Source organism: Protopterus annectens, chromosome 3.part1 (assembly GCF_019279795.1).
Source record: "Protopterus annectens isolate FY-2018-M chromosome 3.part1, PAN1.0, whole genome shotgun sequence".
Classification (NCBI taxonomy): domain Eukaryota; kingdom Metazoa; phylum Chordata; order Ceratodontiformes; family Protopteridae; genus Protopterus; species Protopterus annectens.
In genome coordinates this window covers 1,564,784,796-1,564,807,720 of record NC_056732.1, presented here as the reverse complement: position 1 = coordinate 1,564,807,720, position 22,925 = coordinate 1,564,784,796, and the positions used below count along the sequence as shown (strand labels likewise).

Sequence of the window (22,925 nt, the reverse complement as noted above, 5' to 3'; positions counted from 1 at the left end):
TATACAGCATTCATGCAGGTACCTCAGAAATGAGACAGCAGAATATTAGATCCAAACAGTTTTTTATGTCTTTAATACCTGATGAAATGGCCTGCACTATACTAATTTGCACGTGAAAGCAATTATGGTATAGAGACGTTAGCTGAGTTAGAAATGGAAGCAAGAACAAAGACTGCCACAAGGCAAGGGTCAATAGAACAATAGTTATGCCTGTTAAATATCCATATATGCCATGACATTATTTTCTTTCATCATTGTTTGGGGATACTATATATCCTAACCAAAATCATTTTGCATGTGTGTGTCTCTGCACCATACTTATAGTCTTACAACTGTTTTCCAAAAAAGTATACATGTCTGTGTACTTCTATGAGATGTGTCTGCTTCAACTTCTAGTCAGAAATATATCTTCTTCTCTTTCAGCTGTTCTCGTTAGGGGTCGCCACAGTGGATCATCTGTTTCCATTTCTTCCTGTCCTCTGCATATTGCTCTGTCACACCAACCACCTGCATGTCCTCTCTCACCAAGTCCATAAATCTTATCTTAGGCCTTCCTCTTTTCCTCTTACCTGGCAGCTCCATTCTTAGCATCCTTTTCCCAATATACCCATCATCCCTCCTCAGCACATGTCCAAACCAACGCAATCTCGCCTCTCTGACTTTGTCTCCAAACCGTCCAACCTGAGGTGACCCTCTAATATACTGATTCCTAATCCTGTCCATCCTTGTCACACCCAGTGCAAATCTTAACATCTTTAACTCTGCCACTTCCAGCTCTGACTCCTGCCTTTTTGTTAATGCCACCGTCTCCAACCCATACAACATAGCTGGTCTCACTACCGTCTTGTAGACCTTCCCTTTTACTCTTACTGGTACCCGTCTGTCACAAATCACTCCTGACAATCTTCTCCACCCATTCCACCCTGCCTGTACTCTCTTCTTCACCTCTCTTCCACACTCACCATTACTCTGAACTGTTGATCCCAAGTAATTAAATTCATCCACCTTCGCAAACTCTACTCCCTGCATCCTCACCATTCCTCTATCCTCCCTCTCATTCACACACACATATTCTGTCTTAGTCCTGCTGACCTTCATTCCTCTATTCTCTAGAACATATCTCCACCTCTCCAGGGTCTCCTCAACCTGGTCCCTACTCTCACTACAGATCACAATTTCATCTGCAAACATCAGAGTCCATGGGGCCTCCTGTCTGATCTCGTCTGTCAACCTGTCCATCACCACTGCAAATAAGAAAGGGCTCAAAGCTGATCCTTGATGTAATCCCACCTCCACCTTAAACGAATCTGTCACTCCCACTGCAGACTTCACCACTGTCACACTACCCTCGTACATATCCTGTACCACTCTTACATACTTCTCTGCCACTCCTGACTTCCTCATACAATACCACAACTCCTCTCTAGGCACCCTATCATATGCTTTCTCCAAGTCCACAAAGACACACTGCAACTCCTTCTGACCTTCCCTATATTTCTCTATCAACAGTCTCAGAGCAAACATCACATGTGTAGTGCTCTTTCTCGGCATGAAACCATACTGCTGATCGCTAATCATCACCTCCCTTCTTAACCTAGCTCCCACTACTCTTTCCCATAACTTCAAGCTGTGACTGATCAGTTTTATCCCTCTGTAGTTACTACAACTCTGCACATCACCCTTATTCTTAAAAATAGGTACCAAAACACTTTTTCTCCACTCCTCAGGCATCCTCTGACTTTCCAAGATTTCAGTAAACAATCTGGTTAAGAACTCCACTGCCATTTCTCCTAAGCACCTCCATGCTTCCACTGGTATGTCATCTGGACCAACATCTGGACCAGTCAGAAATATATATTAATATAAATGAGGGTGAATGTCTTAAAAGTAAGGAGGAATTGGCATTCTGGCAAGAAAGTAAAAGGGTGCATAAATAGCCATACTACATTTAAAGTAAAAACTGCAGCTGTTGTATACCTCTCTGTTTGCAAAAGTCACCACTAAAGCTGGTTACCTAGCAAAGGTCATTGCTCATAGCCTACATCATAACTACTAAAAGTATATAATATTGATGTGATATTTTGAGGAATTAGTAAGTTACTGATATGGAGAGCAATTTTGAAGAAAATCTAAATAAATATTTTCTTGTTGTTCTGCTTAGAAGAAGATTATGTCAACAAGGTCATGATGGTTACACAGATTTACAGTTATCTAAGAAGGGAGCTTATTTACTTGATTAGTTGTCTTGAGGGGGTTATATTCTTCCCTAATTCCGTTCTGACACAAAGGATTTAATCAATCTGACCTCATATGTTCGTCAACTAAAAAATATTTTTTCCACAAAGCAAGTAAGTCACCCAAGTGCAGAGCCCTCACCGTATTAGTTTTACTCCTCTATGATCCTTTGTTTAGGACAACATTTAAAACACTGCATTATACTTGCAATACATATTGTATAGCAGAAGTCTGGGAGATTGACTAAAACAGTGGATTTGCTGACACTTTAGCACTGTGCACCTGTCATTAAGAACCAAAAGCTGACTTTGTAATTCAAACCTAATTTTTATCTTTTACAGTGTTAAACCTTGATGGATCCTTCACCTATTTTTCAAAATAAATAAATACATTTGTCTAATTCAGCTGCTAAAAATTCATGAGGCAAGAAAAATTTGCCCCAATTAATGAATGGCATAAAAAAACAACCCTTAAAATCTAAACAGGCTCTCTATAATTTAACAGAAATGTGTTGCAAGGTAAACTGATGTTTTTTGGTTCAATGGGAAAGTCAAATATGCCATCTGCCTTGGATTTCCATGAAATACAGCAGCAGTAGTAGGTTCAGAAGAAAAAGCTGGTCATGGTAAGTAATCACAGCACCCTGTAATATATGGCAATTCTTGCTTCACAAGGAGGTCAGAGCAAGTCAATAAACTGGATTCTGTTTAAAAGGGTGAACTATCAACTATAGTTGGGAGGGTGGCCTAATGGTGTTTGCCTTACAAACACAAGGTGCAGTGTTTGAGTCTCACAAGGGATAATTGGCTAGGCTTAAAATGGCTTGCAAGGGCAGTTAGTCTAGTACTAATCTATGAATAATTCATAGGTTCATAGGTTCATACTAGGCTATCTGCCCTAGGGCATTTATAAGCCTAGCCAGAGTGTGTTTGGCTTTCGCCACCCATTTTAAATGAATTTTGCTATGCCCTTTTTCGAGGTTAGTATACTGTGCCTCTGTCTAACAGTGACACAGAAGTGATACCCAAGGTAAACCTACTATCTCCCATCCACTCATCAAGATTCCTCTTGAAGAGAGTCAATGAGGGACTCTGCCTAACCTGGACTGGAATTTTATTCCAGAGTGAAGGGAGCCTCTGGGTTATGAATCTGTCCCCCCAGCATGTCCTATTTATTTCAGTGCTGAGGTTCAAGTCTCTCGAGCATGTAGCTCGATGGGATTTGGATTTTCTGAGGTGCAGCATGTCCATTAATTCCGGGTTGGACATGGCTTTATATGTCAGGCACAGATCGCCTCTGAGCAGGCGGTATGCCACTGAGTAGAGTTGGAGTTTCTTTAACCGGGCAGCATATGGCATCTGTTTGAGCCCTTTGATCCTCTTGGTGAGGTACTTTTGGGGTCTTTCCAGTTGCTGCAGGTGTCTGGTAAGGTACATCCCAAAAGGGGCATTGTACTCAATTATGAGCCTGATGAGGGATGAGTAAAGAGGCACGATGACCTCCCCTGATCTAGATGTGAATCCCTTCATGATTAGATGGGCTATATAAAATGTTTTTCTAACCACTTTGGCCACGTGGTTGTCAAATGAGAGATTGCTATCAACTTGGGTCCCCAGGTCCCTAATTACTTCTTCCGTACTTAATGGATTACCACCTATGTGGTAATTTGTGGGCACTTTGTTTTTGCCAAAGGGGATGACTATACACTTTTTGGCGTTTAGCTTGAGGCCATGGCTCTGGCACCAGTTGTCTGTTTCTATGAGGCCCTTTTGTAGGATGCTTGTGTCAGCTGGAGAGTCGATTATGGCACCCAGTTTGCAGTCATCTGCGAACTTGGTCAGCCACAGTCCTTCCGTGTTAGCCTGTACCTCCGAGAAATATATACCGAACAAGAGAGGTCCCAGGACTGAGCCTTGTGGGATGCCACTTGTAACTGGTTTGGAGTCTGACATGGCTCCAGCAATTCTAACCATGTGGGTTCTGTCCTTGAGCCAGTTTGCAACCCATCTAGTGACATAAGGGTTTATATTTAAGCTGGTGAGCTTATCTATAATGCCCGAGTGGGGTATTGTATCGAAGGCTTTTGCAAGGTCCAGGTAGGCTGTGTGGACCTCCTTCCCCTCGTCAATGGCCTTGGTGACTGATTCAAAGAAATCAACCAGGTTTAAGAGGCAGGATCTGCCCTTAACAAAGCCGAACTGGGTAGGATCCAGTGTCTGTAGGTCCCCAATATATTTATTTATGAGGTCCATGATGATCCTTTCCATAGCTTTGCAGACCAAGCTAGTCAGGCTTATGGGGCGATAGTTTCCAGGATCCGTTGAGGCACCACCTTTGTGAAGAGGGACCACTGTTGCTGTACGCCACTCTTTGGGTACATATCCTGTAGTAAGGCTGAGATTGAACAGTAGTTTTATGTTTGGGTTTAGTTCTTCTTGGAGTTCATGTAGGACGCAGCCCGGGACACCGTCTGGTCCCATTGATGCTGTGTTTTTTGCTTTGGAGAGGGTGGCTCTTACCTGAGCATCTGAGATGTCAGGGGGGCAGCACTCTGCTGGGATAGATATTTGCCCTTTTGGTGGGGAAGGGGGGGGGGAGTTTGCGTTGAACCCATCAGCTAGGATGTTGGCAATGTCTGTGGGTTCGGTGTATTTTTTGTCATTTTGGACTAATTCTGAGCATATCTGGGAATTCCCACCCAGGTTCCTAACATAACTAAAGAAAGCCTTGTGATTATCCTTAGTGTCCTGTGCAATTTTTCTCTTGAAGCTGGCCTTAGACGATTTTATGAGTGCCCGTAGTTTTTTGCTAATACTGATCAGAGATGCCTTCCCTTTTTGGGATTTTTCTCTATCATGTAGTAGCTTCCATACTATAAAATTTTCTTTACCTTGTCAGTCAGTCTAACAATGAGGGTAAGTTAAAACAACTGGGAATTTTTTACTAGTGCTATAATCAAAGCAAGAGAAAACGAGTCATGTCCTCATAATGAGCTGACATTTAGTCGGAGCTGAAAAAATAGACAAACAGCAACAGTGTACTCTCATCAAAGGCTGGGGATTGTGTAATAAAAACAGTGGTAATGAAGCATAGGGGCAAACTATTATAGTTCTCTACTAAACAACAGACCCTAGAGGAAAACGGTGCAGGCTACTATTTTGACTGATAACCACTTGGTTGAAATGATCTGCTTTTCCATGTCAGTTAACTGAATTACAGAAGAAGTCATTAAATCTACAAATGACAGCCAGGAGAATAAATATCATGGACAGTGTTCAAACAGCTGTGGTGACATTCTCACGATTTTTGACTAAACTAGGGAAACAAACTGACTCCCTCACATTATCTAGCATAGATGTGGTGCATGGAATAAGGTCTTCAATGCCTCTCCTAAACAGAGACATGCTTTTTTCATTTTTTATCATTAACAGAGAATTGTACAGTGCTTCAGACAATAATAAGAAAATGTAGTTTACTATTTCATTAATTCCCAATCACTGTATTTTGAAACAAAGTACCTTTAACTAGATTTACAAACATCTATGGATACAAGGTATAGCTTTTAAATTTCTGTTTCCTGTAACAAGATATTTGCAATATTCGGTTACTGACATAACATGCCTGCAGGAAGTATATCTTACTAAAGGTATGCATAAATTACTTTTATTTCATGGAAAAGTAAAGCAATTCTATAAATAAATCTTCAGAAACTATACTACTACTACTACATACTGTTGATTACAGATTTGATAATAGTTATTTAGATTTAGCAGGTAAAGTCTACTTTGAAAATCCCTGCAGAAGAGGGAATTAGTTGTTGGCTCAATTTATGCTCCATTCTTAGATTATTTTTTAAAAGACTTATTAAATGTCTTTGGGAGTTAAACTGTGTTAAAATTATGGCAAAAAGAAACTTTAATATACACATAGCTACATTATCTAGAACAGAGAATGAAGGCAAAGGGCTGATTTATTGCAGACTTTAAAAATTGTTTGATTTATAGTCATAGAAGAATATACAGGCTCCTGGATGTACACATTTCAATATAAAAATAAATAAATCAGTAAATAACATGCCAGACTGTATTATTTTACAGCTATTATTTTTGATTTCTATATTAATGTACAAATATCTCCAAGATGCTTAGCTCGTAATTTCTCTATTTAGGTTTCATTAAAACTTTCAGAAAAACATTCAATCAAATATAAAGACATTTCAATCAGGTCAACATTAAACATCTAACTATGTGGATAAGAAATGTATATAGTGTAAGGCAGAGCCAGGAGGAAAAATAATGGAATTCTTAGTGACTCTGATCTGATATCTATTTCACTGAATTTTATCACTATAGTTTCGTCAATGAACCAGCATCTCTATAGAAGAAATGATAACTGTTGTTTCACAATTCCCTTTACCAGATTAAATTTGTCTTCATTTTCAGGTCTCATTTAATATGATCAATAAGAGAAAATAGATATTTGCTAATAAAAAGCAACCCACCCTGAAGTACTCACATTAAATTTTGAAAGATATATTCAGATGTTATATCTTTGTATCTGTTAAAATTTAATTACTAAAAATTCTACCCAAAAAAGAGGATCATATTTCTCTCCAGTTACACTACTTATGATCAAGAAACTTGGCAAAGATGAAAAGATGATAGATAGTTACATACCCATGAAAATGTTTAATGTGGGCTATAACATTTGTGCAAATATTGTTAATTTATTTTTATTTATTTATTTTACATTTGTTAACCGGGAAATTCCGACTAGACCAGGACCATGATATATTCAAACCAATTTGTCTTTATTGCATATAGAAAAGTTAGTATGGCAAATCAAATTCTTCAGTTCGTCTTATTACATTAGCAGAAAAGGCATAACAGTTGCTTGTACAATACAGTCTTTTGTATCACTGATGGCTATAGTGTATTTGACAAAATTGACATTTGTTTCTTTTGCTATTACATGTCATCACCTCTATGCTTGCATAAAATATAATTAATCTTTATTTCATCAAGCATATTAATGTTAGTAACTTATCTACCATAAGACTCCAGGAGCAGGGCTACCCCTTTGAACCACATTATTTCTTGGAGTTGCAGCTAACTCTATTAGTCATTTAGATATCTGCAGAAATTATTTCTCTCTCTATTAGGCAGATTTGTATTACATTTATAACATACCATAATGGCCTTATGCTAATAATAACTTCCCCTGACTCCTCACTAATGACATGTTTTGAAATCCTCAGACAATGTTCATCTACACTTACCATGCTTTAAGTAGAATATAAAATTATGTCTGTTCTTAAACATGTTTAATGTAGTAGTAATATGGAGTTAGTATTACATCATACAATTAAAAGTTTCATGTAAAAGTTGTACAGGAACTTTTTAGCATTATAAAAGCCAGTTATAGGAGGCAATGTCTGGTCAAATTACTGCTATACATGAAAAAAATGAAATACCAAGTGTTCATATTTAAACTTATACTTCATAGGTTCATAAGTGTGTACTAGGCTAATGGCCCTGGAGGCTTTAGAAGCCTAGCCCATAGGATTATCCTGGCATCATGCCACGTGACCTTAGTTCCCACTGCCACTGTCGAGTAGAGCCACTGGAGTGATCCCCGGGGTGAATTTCCCATCCACTCATCAAGATTTCTCTTGAAGAGGGCCAGTGAGGTGCTCTGTTTGACATGTATGGGAAGTCCATTCCATAGCATGAGGCGTCTCTGGGTTATGAACCTGTCCCTCCAGCATGTTCTGTTGATTGTGGTAATGAGCTTGAGGTCTCTGGAGTGTGTGGTGTGGAGGGATTGGGATTTCCTTAGATATTGCATTTCTAACAGAGCTGGATCAGACATGGCTTTGTAAGCCAAGCAGAGATCGCCTCTAAGTAGGCAATATGAAACAGAGAATAGTTGGAGTTTTTTGAGTCTGTCCATAAAGGACAAATGTTTAAGGCCTAGGATCCTCTTTGTGAGGTACTTTTGCGGCCTCTCCAGTTGTTGCAGGTGTCTAGTCAGGTACATACCAAATGGGGCATTGTACTCGAAGACTGGCCTACTGATGGAAGAGTAGAGGGAGACAATGACTTCTTTCTTCCTGGATGCAAAACCCTTAGTAATGAGATGTGCCACATAGAAGGACTTTCTGACCACAGTGGCAATGTGGTGGTCAAAAGAGAGGTTGCTGTCAACCTGTGTTCCCAAATCTCTTATAACGCCTTCTGTATTCAGTGGACTACCATCACTGTGGTAATTCATGGGAACTGGATTTTTCCCAAAGGGGATGACAACACATTTTTTGGCATTGAGCTTAAGGCCATGGTTCTGACAGCAGTCATTGGTCTCAGTGAGGCCTTTCTGTAGGATGTCAACATCACTTGGTGAGTTAATAATACCTCCCAACTTGCAATTCTCTGTGAACTTTGTCAGACAGAGTCCTTTTGTGTTCGCCTGGACTTCAGAGAAGTAGATACCAAACAGAAGAGGACCCAAGACTGAACCCTGTGGGACTCCATTTGTGACTGTTCGGTAGTCTGCATTGGAGTCAGCTACTTTCACACTTTGGGTTCTATCTGTGAGCAAGTTTGCAACCCACCTAGTGATATAGGGGTTGATGCCAAGCTTAGTGAGTTTTCCTATGATTCCTGAGTGGGGAATGGTACCAAAGGCCTTGGCCAGATCAAGGTAAGCTGTATGAACCACCTTGCCTTAATCCACAGCTCTGGGAGCTGACTAATAGAAGCTGACCAGGTTGAGCAGGCATGATCTACCCTTCACAAAACCAAACTCTGTGGGATCCAGAGTTTATTCCCTCTATCCTTGTTTATTAGGTACATGATGATGTGTTCCATAGCTTTGCATATCATACTTGTTAGGCTAATGGGGCAAAAGTTCCCAGGGTCTGTAGTCACTCCTCCTTTATGGAGAGGGATGACTGTAGCAGTGCGCCATTTGGTAGGGACAAATCCTGAAGTGAGACTGTGATTGAACAGGGCACACAGGTGAGGTGCCAGTTCACTCTGTAGTTCATGTAGAACACAGCCAGGGATATTGTCAGTTCCCATGGAAGCTGTATTCTTGACCTTGGACAGTGCTGTTTTAACCTGTGCAGCAGTATTACTGGGTGCCTGACAATCTACTGGTATTGTGACTGGTCCTTTGGGGGGGGGGGGTAAGGTTGGCACTGAATCTGTCAGCCAGTATATTGGCAATATCTGTTGGCTCAGTATAGGAGGTAACATTGTGCAGTAGCTCAGAGCAAATCTGGGTATTGCCACGGAGATTCTTTACATAACTATACAAGGCCTTGTGGTTGTCTTTACTATCTGCTGCAATTCTGTTTTCATAGCTAGCTTTAGAGGATTTGATGAGGGATCTCAACTTTATGTTCAGGCTGATAAGGGAGTTTTTCCAGTCTTTGTACTTCACCTTATTCCGCATCAGTTTCCTCCTTCTGTTGTAGAGTTTGTCTATGGCAGGGGACCACCAGATTGGCTTCCTTTTTTTGGAGGAGAGCGTCTTGGTTCTATTGGGTATGGTGATATCCATGTCTTTGTGTACATGTTCATACAGTGCATTGGTGCATGATTCAGCGGTCATGCAACTATTCTCCATATGCATGTATGCCATGAAGTTAGCCACCTCTATTTTTTGGAGTCTAAAGTTAGCTTTGGAGTAACTTTGCAGGATATATATATTTTTTTCATTATTAGCTATATTTTATTAAAAAATCTGTGGGCCCTCATCCCTTTAAATGGTGTGCTAAAAAAGGAGAATATGGAGAAAATTCATACAGAGTGGCAACACACCAAGAAATTCACGGTCAATGCCGATGGCTCCTACTTAAGAAAGGTAGCTATAAACTGCTTAATCCAGAGACTTGAATGTTAGTTTAGTGGTTAATAAACTATTTTACTTGTAACTGGGAAGATGATCAGCAATGAGTTAGGTTCTTTAGTCACATCTGGCATTTAAGACTATATACCTTATATTATATAACAGCCTAGGCTAAATACTTTGACTCTTGAGATGCGTTCAAGATTTTGCCAAGCAGATTATTCAATATATTGTGTTCATTCCCTTTCTCTGGGCATAGATGTCTTTTTCTTGCTATCTTTCAGAACATGAAGATAGTCTTCTAAGAAATGAAACCCTAGCATTAACTGCTTACAGTCAGATGAATTTTTTTCTTTGTGAGCGACTATTTTCTGCCAGACAAGTAACATTGGCTACACATATTGCAGAATTAAAAATTATGAAAAAGTTTCAGATATTTTGGTAGCTGAGGTTTCCTTTTATAGAAAGACGTTTGCATAAACTAAAGGACTATGGAAGATCCTCAAACTATGCTCATCTACAAGCACTATGCTTTAAATGAAATAAGGAGTTATGTCTCACTGTAAACATGTCTAATTTATTAGTCATCTGTAGTTAATATTACTAATATTTTAATGGTTTTAGATACAGAGTTTTCCAACCAAAATATTTCATGGGGCATAACTGATAAAACAAATGGGATGGACATCATCTGGAGTTAATATTACTAATAGTTTAATGGTTTTAGATACAGTTATCCAATAAAAATATTTCATGGGTAATAATAGATAAAATAAATGGGATGGATATTAGTTGATTGGCACAAAATGTTGACAAGGATATGGACATCAGTGTACTTTGCACCACATGTGGTAGAATTGCCATGGATTTTTTTTTGATGGCTCAAGATACGCAGCATATTTAAATATGTAGTTAAGTATTAGTTACCTTTAAATTATATTTGGATGATGTGTATTGTATCTTTGAAGTTTAGAGATGTATTTAGCTTAAGTACATTAGCTACAAACAGCTTTACGTTACAGGTTTGAAACTAATTCCTCCTACAGCATCTTTCCTCTCACATTAGTAGACATATCTTATGGAATACACATGAATAGAAACCTTAGCAATATGAGGGCAGTAAGGTGTTGGCCTGGGATGAAATATGCACAAACACACACTTGCGTATGTATGTATATATATATATATATATATATATATATATATATATATATATATATATATATATATATGTGTGTGTGTGTGTTATGAAAATGTGTCAGTTCCAAACATACCGATCAGATAATTTACCTTGTGAAACTGACCTATTGTTTCTCTAATTTATGTATAATGTATTTTTGTGTTATGTTTCTATTTCTTTCAGGCTGGGCTTGAAATATGTCACATTTGATCAGTGCCCTATCCTTGCACACAAACTAACATAAAATTAAAATTTTATATATATATATATATATATATATATATATATATATATATATATATATATACTGTGGTGGTGGTGCTGCGGTAGCACTGTCGCCTCACAGTAAGATGTTTTCCTGTTCAATTCTCAGCTAGAGTGTCTTCTGTGTGGAGACATGTGTGAATGGGCGTACCTTTGTTGAAGGTTGTGTGTCAGGGCTGGCAACTCTGCATGTAAAAATCTACTGCCAATCATTAGCGGACTGGAGTTCCACTGTGGCGACCCCTAACCGGGAAAAGCCGAAAGACACAACATATATATATATATATATATATATATATATATATATATATATATATACACACACACACACACACACACTCACAAATACATACATCATACATATGCGTGTGTCTGCTTGTAGTATCTGTGCATATTCTATTTTTTTTTTTTTACTTCTATGTCATGGATGCTAGAAATGGTAATAAAAATAATAAATAAGCATGAAAATATATACAGCTAGAGGTTATAAGAGTTAAACAGGTGCTTTGGCAGCAGACCTAATCTTTCTTTTTTTTAAATTTTTTTACAGAAAGCTGCTACTGAAGGAAATTTAGAGGCCTAACTCACCTAGCTAAGTTTGCCCTCTACTCTTGTAGAGATGGCACTTGGATTTTTTCTGTTTTGCACCTGGCTAAATATGGCCTGTGGAGATGGGTAAGAATCTTGCAAATATGTAGTTTTTTATTAATATCATTAAGTAAAGGTGCATGGCTTCTTGAAGTATAACGTCCTGATACTAAAACTATGTTCAAAGGTTGATCTGTGACAGACGATATCCTGTCAACAGGCTGCATCTACTTCATCCTGATTCTCAGAAAACACCTCTGTGAAAAAAAAAACTCACCAGTCTAAAAACTCATGGCTTACAGGAAAAAAAATAGTAGTGTCCCTGTTGAAGTAACACATTTTCCAAAAGAATTGTTTGATTCTCAGAAAACAAAAATTTGACTACAGTACAGTGAAGCATGCCAAGACTGATATATTTCAGGTTAAAGTGCAGGATTGCTAACTGGTAGATCTGGGTTTAAAACTTGGTTTGGGCACAACTGGGTAGCAGTAGTATCACTGTGCAAGAAAGGCCTGGCAACTTACTTCAATAATGTGCCACAAGAACTCTATGGGATCTCCACTTGTCAGTTTCAACTCAAGAGCATATACCTTACCTTTACATTGAAGCAACCAGCTGAACAGCATGCAATATTGCACATATTGCATGAAATCTGAAAATAAACACATTTAGTCTACAGCAGCACTGGAAAATACAGGAATGTCAATAATACTGATTTATGCTTTACAAGTTGTACAGCAGTGGTTTTAAACATTTGGCTACAGGCTTGACAGTAATAATGGATGTAACATCAGTCCACATTGCAGATTATTTTCTATATTATAACATAGTGCAGTGAGGTAATTGGCATGACACTAATTACAAATGCCTTGGAACAAGCTTCTTTATTCTAGTTTATTCTAGCATTATCTAGGGAGGGGAAGACTGTATGTCTAAGAAATAGTTGTTCCCTACAGGTGCAGCAATACATGAAAGAGTACATGCTCTTCATTGTGGTGTCCACAGTGAAGACAACACTGGATACGGTTTAGGAAACTGACTAGATACCTTTGATCATACATAGATTAAATGCATGTCTCAAATTAGCATCATGAATTTCTTGCAATGTCCAGGGAGAAAACAAGGGCTACAGACTACAGAGGCATATGATCTAGCAACTTCAATGGATGAGCCATATGACTACTAGTATAATACATGGCTTGTGGGGGCATAAAAATAGCTAAAAAGGTCCTGATGTATGGCGTCAATATAACCTTACAAAGGAGTAGTGCAAGATATGTTTTGTTTTGTTTTCAGTTTATTTTTAAATCATATATAAATAAAACAAAACCAAAAAAAAAATGTTCTTCCTTGACATTGTAACATGGATATTGTCTATGATTTCATGAAAGGCCAGCTATATTTCTTTTGTACAAGACATAATGCCATCTACATTTCTATATGTATGTGCCATATTTACAACATTACAGGATGCCAGATACTGTATACAGGGATTTAGGAAAAGACTGTATATATGCAATGAATTTAAAATAAGCCCATACTCTTCACAGTGAAAAACACTGGTGCAGAACCTCATCCTTAGCTTTGCACATTTATCAAGCTAATATTTCTGAAACTTGGCATGCATTACAGTTGGGATGCATGTGTCTTTTCTATTCCCTTTTTCCCCAGTGCAGATACAATACTAAGATGCATAATTTATTTATTTGTTTTTATTGACAGGGAAAGTCTGACTGGGCTGAGTCCATTTTCAGCAGAGGCCTGGGATGAAGCAAAAAGCATCTAACCTCCCACAAAATCTCCATCTATAAAGGCATATAAACAAACAAAACTTTATCACAAAATCTTAAAAAAAAAAAAAAAAAAAAAAAACACTCTCCTTTAAGCCATAAGGAATCCACAAGTGCCCTTGTGTATATGGTAGAATGCATGTACACTTCTTCTTCTCACTAACAAAAAAAGTATCAGAAACTGTACTTAAACTAGGGCACTTTGCAAGCAGTAGTATATACAAGCTGTGTGTGTATGTAGTATATTAAGAAAATGACTTCTGACATTCAAGATAGTGACAACACCCAGAGTAGAAAAGAAGACAATATCCTTATTTAAATGGGTAAGTAATTTCAGGTCTTCTACAAGCAACCAAGTCCCAGGCACTTGAGGCCAGTCATGTTGTAGCTCCTATGGCTGTCTGTTTATGCTCAAACTCAACTACACGTTCAGACGAGGTGCAGCAGCAGCCATGTGGTGATACTGGAGCTGCTGCTCCTTGCCTGAACACAGTAGTCAAGTCTGGATAAAGTAAGTCTCGCAGACAGGGGTGGCAATCTGGGGGGGTTGTAGTGAGGGTGGAGGTGCAAGCAGCAATCAAGAGGGGGGTTTAGGTTTAGGGAGTGGGGAAGGAACTTAGAATTAGAGAGCAATTAGGGATTTTTGGTTTAGTGAGCATGGAGAGAGTTTTACATTTAGGGAGTTTTAGAGGGATAGGATGTGATTGGTGACTTTAGGTTTAGGAAGGGGAGAATACAATTTTAAGCTTAGGGAGTGATCAGAGACTTTAAGGTTAGGGAGGGGAGTGTTATGTCTAAGGTTAGAGACTGAGTGGGAGTTTAATGGTTAGTGTTAGGGTAATGGTAAGGCTATGTAGCTCAGGAAGGAGGAGTGGTAGGAGGGCTTGGAAATTAACTAGGATTGCGCTAGTGGGAATTAGGGAACTTGCAATTTAGAGCAAATGGCAGTGAGCAAGTGTGTGTTACTAGCACTTGCTGTGCTGGAAATCTGGGTCGAAAACTTCTGGAATATTTCTAAATACAGGTCTATTTTTCCTTTGGAAGAAAAGCTTTTTAAACTGAGATGTCCAGCAGATACTGCAAAAAAAAAAAAAAAAAAAAAAAAAAGAATTCTCTGAGGATTTAAAACAGACTTCTGATTGTTCTCTTGGAATCCCATCCTGTGTAGAGGATCCCTTATGCAAGAGAAGGATTCCTGATACTTTGAAAAAGACTCTGCAAAGATAACCAATTTAATTATATAAGGGAAAATGTGAATAACTTGCAGTCTGCAGTAGGCTTTCACAGGAGCTAAACACTTTGTGAACACCCCTAGAGCAGAAGATAACCCAAAAGGTAAGGCGGATAACTGATAATGAAAGCCACACACACAAAACCTTAAGAAACACCTGAAAGCTGGATCTATAGGAATGTGATGATATACATCTTTTAAATCTAAAGTCACTAGGAAACTGATATGGGTAATAAGGGGTAAAAAGTTGTGAAGTGAAAGCATTTTGACTTGGGCACTATCACAGACTGGTTCAGAAAGGAAAGGTCTAGATCTGGTCTCAAAAAGGCTTCTTTATTTGGTGCTAAAAACATCCTTCAATAAAATTTTTCTCCTAGCTAAGGAGGCATCCCTTCTGCCACCCCCTGAGCCACCATATGCTGGCTGATGTGAGTGGAAATGAAGTGTTTGGTCTGGTAGATGAGAAGAAGAAGAAGAAGGAATCCCCTGAAAAGGACGGGGAGAATCCCACAGCCATATGTAGCCTTAATGGATTACTCTCAGAACTCACTTGTGTGAAACAATCTGTTGCCAAACAGTGAAATGGAGGCTCAGACCCTTCTGAAAGGAATAAAAAACTGCCAGAAATGGAGGGGGCGGAGGTTGGAGAAAACCCTTATATAGTCAGACTAATTAGACTGTCCTTTATTCAGGGAGGTGGTTCCTGCATTCTTTTTGAAACCTCTCAACTTCAGCTTTTTAAATGTCTGCTTACCAAAAGTTTTCTGGGACTGTTTATTTTGTTTTTTTACTGAAAGTAGATGAGAAAGTATAGACTCCCATTGTAAGGATGGAGAAAGAGGGCTAAAATTTCGGAGAGATCCCTTGAATCTGCTTCCCTCTCTCATCTCACTTTTTAATTATCTCTGAAGTAGAAGGCACCAAAACTAGTTATCTATCCAAGGGTGAATTTTAAATGTCAATGTTGACATCCTCTGGGAGGTTTTGTGAACATAGCCAATCAAACCTCCTCATAATGAATCCGGTGATAGCAGCCCTGGAAGTGGCATCAATAGAGTCATATGCATAATTTAAACAATGGGTAGTGACATGAGAAACAGTGGAAACCAGATTACTCAAAGCTGATTTTTCCTCACAGGAGGCATCCCATGAAAACATTCCTCATATTCTCACAAGTGGCCAGGATAAACTTCAACTTATGAAACTGACAGCTGAGAATTCTAAAATTAAGAGATCCAGAAGCATATACCTTCCCCAAACTTATAAAAAGCCTTCCCATCCTTTTCAGAAGGACAGGAATTAGTCTTAAAAATGCTTAGCAACAGCTGGATTTAATAAAGCAACAGCTGTTGAGTCATGTCGGTGATTAGTGTATGAAAATTTAAAAGACTGAGGAACATTATGAAATCTATCTTCTCTTGGGGGGGCAGGCTACCTGTCAGAGAAATTGCAGGCTGTGATAAAAGCACCATCCAAAACTGAACGAACATGAAGACTAGACATGATTTCAGGAAATTCCAGTTGTACTGAATGACAATATTTTCTGAGGAACTGAAAAACATTACTGTTTTCCCACTGAAACATCTGATTCATTCTGGAAATAGTCTCAGAGAAAGAGAATCCTTCACAGATACTATCCAAAGTCACACACTCTTCAGAATCTGAATTAGAAATCTGTTGTGATATAACAGCTTATGTCCTTTCACATTGCTTTTGACATTCATCATCATCATCATCATCATCATCATCAACCCCCTTTTTCCATTTTCTGCATGGAGTTGGGGACTTGTGTCAACTGCTGTTAACTCTCCTGATTCAATGCCATTCTCTCACCATCTTCAACAGTCATGTCTGAATGTCAAAGGTCTTCTGTTACACAGTCCATCCATCTCTTTGCTGGATGCCCTTATTTCCTCTTGCCTTCTTCTTTTTTGTCCTAAATTTTCTTCACCAGATTGTCTTCTACTTTTCTGCACATCTGCCTGAGCAGATGTGCAATTGGAGCTACACTGGCTTCTGTTCTGATGTCCTTATTTCATCAGCTGTCCTAAATTGCTTATCCTAACACCCATCTCAGGCATTTCATTTCCATTACCTCTAGCTTCCTCAATTCCTCTGCATTTACTGCCCATATTTCTGTAGCATATAGTAGCACTGGTTGTAGCATTGTTTTGTACAACTTACTTTTCAGCTTCTTAGGCATTCTTCTATCATATGCCAGTTGGCTGCATCTCTTCTGATTCTAGCTTTGACTTCATCATTCAGACTTCTTTTCTACTCAATCACCCATCCCAGATAGTTGAAGCTGTTAACCTGTTCCATTAGTTTTCCTTCTAGCTGAATTCTCAGCTTCTTCTGATTTCCCCATCTGCTGCCATTACAACTGCATTACCTGTACTTAGTTTCATTCCATAAGCCTTCCGTTTTGCATTTCATTCCTCAATTCTTCACTGACGTTCTTGCTTAGAGTCTGCCTGTAATGCCACATCATCTGCATACAGCAGCTCTGTTGCTCCGTCCCCTCCTACCTGTTTGTTAATGTACTCCATTATCATCACATCATCTGCATACAGCAGCTCTGTTGCTCCGTCCCCTCCTGTTTGTTAATGTAGTCCATTAACATCACATCATCTGCATACAGCAGCTCTGTTGATGTGTGCCCTCCTACCTGTTTGTTAATGTAGTTCATTATCATCACATCATCTGCATACAGCAGCTCTGTTGACCTGTCCCCTCCTACCTGTTTGTTAATGTAGTCCATTATCATCACATCATCTGCATACAGCAGCTTTGTTGATGCATCCCCTCCTACCTGTTTGTTAATGTAGTCCATTATCATTGCATCATCTGCATACAGCAGCTCTGTTGATGCATCCCCTCCTACCAGTTTAATGTAGTCCATTATCATCACATTATCTGCATACAGGAACTCTGTTGCTCCGTCCCCTCCTACCTGTTAATGTAATCCATTATCATCACATCATCTGCATACAGCAGCTCTGTTGATGCGTCCCCTCCTACCTATTTGTTAATGTAGTCCATTATCATCACATCATCTGCATACAGCAGCTCTGTTGATGCATCCCCTCCTACCTGTTTGTTAATGTAGTCCATCATCTGCATACATTAGCTCTGTTGCTCCATCCCCTCCTACCTGTTTGTTAATGTAGTCCATTATCATCATCTGGTATGAGCAGCAGTGGGCTCAGAGTTGAACCCTCATCATACCTCTCAAGCTCTTAGATCAAGAAATCTGGACAAAGCCATAAATAATGGATACACAAAGGCCCAAAAATAATGACAATTTTTAAGTATTGCTCTTATAAACTTTAAAGTTGGTAGAATAAATAGGTTCTACATTAGCCTGAATTGTATAAATGATATGAAGCTTAAACCTCAAGTTTCTGTCATTATTTTCTGACGTCACTCCTCAAAAATGTACCAGTCTTTTGTCAGAAAACCATCATTTTTGTAGAAACAGATCAAAAACATGAGACAAAAACCTGTACAATTGAGAGGTATGACCCTGATGCACACTCACTCCCACTGGGAGCCCCTCTCCTCTGACTGAACACTGCTCATTCTTGAGGCATTGCATTCTTTTACATAGCCAATACTAATTCTACAAATGTGTCTTTGACTTTGAACCACAGTAGGACTGCCAAAATCAGCTTTCTTGGGTCATTGTCATATGCCTTATCCAATTTCTCAGCTAGCTGTCTTACTGCAAATATCATTCCGTTGTGCTGCATCCTAATCTGAATCTGAACAGCTCATCTTCATTTATAAATCGCCCTCTCCAGAACTTTCATGCAGTGTGACAGGAATTTGATACCTCTGTGCAACCCAGAGTTGTGGATGTCCCTTTGGTTTCATCTGACTTCGACATCTATGGAGCAGTTTGTTGCAGGCATCCCTTATGAGGGGTCTGCGCTATCTTCTTTATCTTTCTGTCTTTCCCTTGCAACTTGGTAATGTTTGTTTGTGCCATCTACCGAGTCACTTTCCAGATGCTGGTAAAGTGCCTCTGATGCTTTGCTCATTGCTATTGCCACTCCTCTCTTAGCCTCTTTATTAGCCAACCAGTATTCCTTCTTAGCTTGGTCCATCTTTTCTCACTTTTTCCTCCACTCCTTCCTTCTTTTGATGACTTCTGCATTCCATCACCAGCTTTCCTTATGTACTTTGCTTCCATACCTGGCTTAGCGACATATCCATTCTATAGTCTTCACACATGCTGTTATGAAGTACTGCCATTCTTTTTCAACTCTACCTATCTCCTCTTTTTCTGATGTGCTAGTAATTCTTGGAACACTTGTGCTTTCTCCCCAGTCAACTTCCAGATCTTCAGCCTAGTCTCTGTTGACCTTAGAGATTTATCTACCCACCGCTTACAGCTGGCTGCTGCAACCAATAGTTTATGTTATGGGCCAACTGTTTCACTGGGGATGACTTTGCAATCACAAATTCTACCCCAATGTCTTTTCCTTACTAGGAGGAAGTCTGAGTTGCATGTTGGCCACTGTTGTATGTGATCTTGTGACTGTCTCTCTTGCTGAACCATGTGTCGACCACCATCATGCCATTTGCCAGACAGAAGACTAGAATGGCTCTTCTGCTTTAGTACTGTTGCCCTACCATGTGACCCAGGCAGTCTTCATGTTCTGTTCTGTCTTTCCTGATATGTGCACTAAGGTCATCCATTATTAACACTAATTCATGTTGCCCTGTTTTATCTAATATGTCCTGTGATTGCTGCCTAAATGTTCTCTTTTCCTCACTGTCACAACCGTGCTGTGGGGCACAAGTTATGATTATGAATGATGCTTTATCTTTCCTCTGGAGTCTGACTGACATGAGTCCAGAGATGGATCCAACACAAAGCACCCTAGCCAGCTGCCTAGAGCCCAGCACTGGCTTGGGGGGCCTCAAATTGCCACAAAAGAAAATGATTACCACCTCCACTTGTGCTGATATAGTATTGCTTTTGTTTCAGCATCAATACGTGTCAAATGAAAAACATCACATTTCTCTGTATTGAGCTGCAGGAAGTCTTTCTCATTGGTTCAAAATCTGAGCCAATGAAAGAGACTTCCTGGTGCTCAAATTAGAGAACTGTGTTTTTTTACCAGGTACAGTATTTATGCACTGTAAGCCTGACATCATATATAGGTTCATAGGTTCACAGATGTTTACTAAGCTAATAACCACAAGGACATTTTTAAGCCTAGCCATGGATACAAATCTCGGGCAAGCTCTGGTACCCTTGCTAAGTGTAAGCAGGGGTGTGAAAGATGAAGCATTCACAAGCAGGAACCTGGGAGATGAACCATTTACAGGTTGCCTCTGTATATTACAGTCACAGGTGCCAAGCCAGGGATGAATTTCCTTTTCCCCATCTAATTGTCCAAGTTACACTTGAACTGGGTTAGGGAGGAACTCTGCTTCACATGGATGTGGAGCCTCTTCCAGAGATGGGGTAGTGTCTGGAATACATACCTGTCTCCACAGCAGGTCCTATTTGTATCACAGGCAAGGTTTAAGAATTTAGAATGGATAATTCTGGTTCTGTTTGCTTTGCAGATATGCAGGAGGTCCATCACAGTGGGGTCTGACAATGCCCTGCATGCTAGGCATAGATCTCCCCTCAACAGCCTGTAGGAGACAGAATACCGAGATAGAGCCTTGAGGCAGTCTGCATAGGACATTTTACTTATGCCCTGTATTCTTTTAGTAAGGAACGTCTGTGGACATTCCATTTGTTGGATATGCCTGGTTAGGAAATACCAAAGAGGGCATTGTACTCAATGATAGGTCTGGTGAATGCCGAATACAGTGGAGCAATGACTTAATTGGACCTAGATGCCATACCTTTGTTTATAAGTTGCACAGCATAGACTTACTTCCTCACTACTGTAGACACATGATGGTCAAAGGCTAGATTACTGTGTATGTGTGTTCCCTGACTACTAGATCAACTGTAAGGGGTGTGTTGTCAATATGATAGTTATCAGGTGTGGATTACTTCCCAAAGAATAATATTATGCATTTCTTGGCAGTTAGTTTTAGTCCATGGCTCTGACACCAGTTGTTTGTCTGGGTCAGCCCTTCCTGGAGAACATTTGTGTCAATGTGGGATTCAATGACAGCTTCTAGTTTGCAATCATCTGCAAACTTAGTCAACCAGAGACCACCGATATTGGCCTAGACTTCAGAGAAGTATATGCCAAAAAGGAGTGGTGGTCAAAGGACTGATCCCTGAGTGACTCAACTTGTGACTGGTCTCTTTCTAAAGGTGGACTGCCCAATTCTAACATCCTAGTCATGTCTGTGAGCCAGTTGTCTATCCACTAGGTGACATATGGGTTTCTGCCTAACCTCTTGAGTTTGTCAACAATGCCTGAGTGGGGTATTGTGTCAAATGCCTTAGCCAGATCAAGGTAGACAGTGTGAACCATTTTGCCCTAATCCATTGCTTGGTGACCTCAAAGAAGTCCACCAGGTTGAGCAGGCATGACTTGCCCTTGATGAAACCAAACGGGGTTGGACCTAGTGTCTGGAGGTTTATTATATCATTATTGATCATTTCTATGAAAATACTTTTCATGGCTTTGCATATAAGACTAGTCAGACTTATGGGTCTGTAGATTCCAAGGTCTGCAGATGGCCCACCTTTGTGTAGAGGGATGACTGTTGCTGTTCTCCATTCATAGGGCAAGAAGCCTGTTTGGAGACTACAGTTAAATAGCAATTCCAGATGGCCTGATAGGTCATGTTTCATACTATTTAGAAGGCATCCTGGGATATCATTTGGGCCTATTGATGCAGTGTTCTTGGCCTTAGAGAGAGAACATTAAGGACCTCTTTCCTAGTGATAGCAAGGGGAGTTATATTTGATGGTATTTCCTGAGGGAAGGCTGAGGAGGGGAGAGAGGGGTAAAGCTGGAGCTGAATTTCTCAGCCAGTAGGTTTGCTGTATCTTCTGGCTCAACATAGGTGGATCCATTTACAATGAGCTCTTCACACAATTGTGTATTACCTTTGTGGTTGCAGAAAAAGCTAAAGAGTTGAGAACATAGCTAAATTATATATAGGAAACGACATATTGCTGCCATATCGAGGGAGATTGCCAGGTATTGAGATTAAGTGCTACAACATTTCTGCAATATATTGAGGGAGAGGGCATAGCATTAAGTGTCATGAAGATTAGGGGAAATACAAGATCTAAAAAAGAAGAAGAGATATGTGTGTGTTTACTGTGCTTCCTTTACATGAGGTGGCCTTTGCAGCTTGACTGAACCTTTGGTGTGTGTGTGTTCATCTTTTGCATGGGATATTCTTTGTAAATTTGAAATTTTGCTGGAATAATCATACACACAGTCAGTGCAAAATAACTTGTAGAATTGTGGCTATTTCTGCTGTTTTCTGACATAGTAAGATGGTTCAGATACAAAATAATTGCTTTATGCAATTATTAAAGGAATGTTAAAAAACAAATATGGCCTGTCCTGTAGAAAGAGATGCAGAGTATGAAATGCATATCAGCAGTAATTCAAGGATATGCCCACTCCTGCTGTCAGAACTTGTGACTTGTTAGGCACTAATACACTTCACCATTTTGCTATCAATGGGAATTTAAAAAATGCATCTATTTTTAGTAATTCCAAGAATGGAGACAACATTTTCTTCATGCTATTAATTGTTTCATTTTTTGTGTCACATTAAAAAAGGAATACACCCATTTCCACAACCTCTCCTGTACAAGTTGTATGAATGTGGTGCTTC

The 22,925-nt window shown here is 39.4% G+C and overlaps 1 protein-coding gene across 1 annotated transcript in view; it reads left to right on the top strand.

The window, feature by feature from the left end:
* The first annotated feature begins 12,109 nt into the window (after positions 1–12,109).
* The window catches only part of LOC122797804 (SCO-spondin-like), a 4,708,783-nt gene continuing 4,697,967 nt past the window's right edge, over positions 12,110–22,925 (top strand). The window contains exon 1 of the mRNA XM_044066325.1: positions 12,110–12,205. Coding sequence (XP_043922260.1) covers positions 12,150–12,205 — 56 coding nt within the window. The 5' untranslated portion in view covers positions 12,110–12,149. The remainder of the gene's footprint in view (positions 12,206–22,925) is intronic.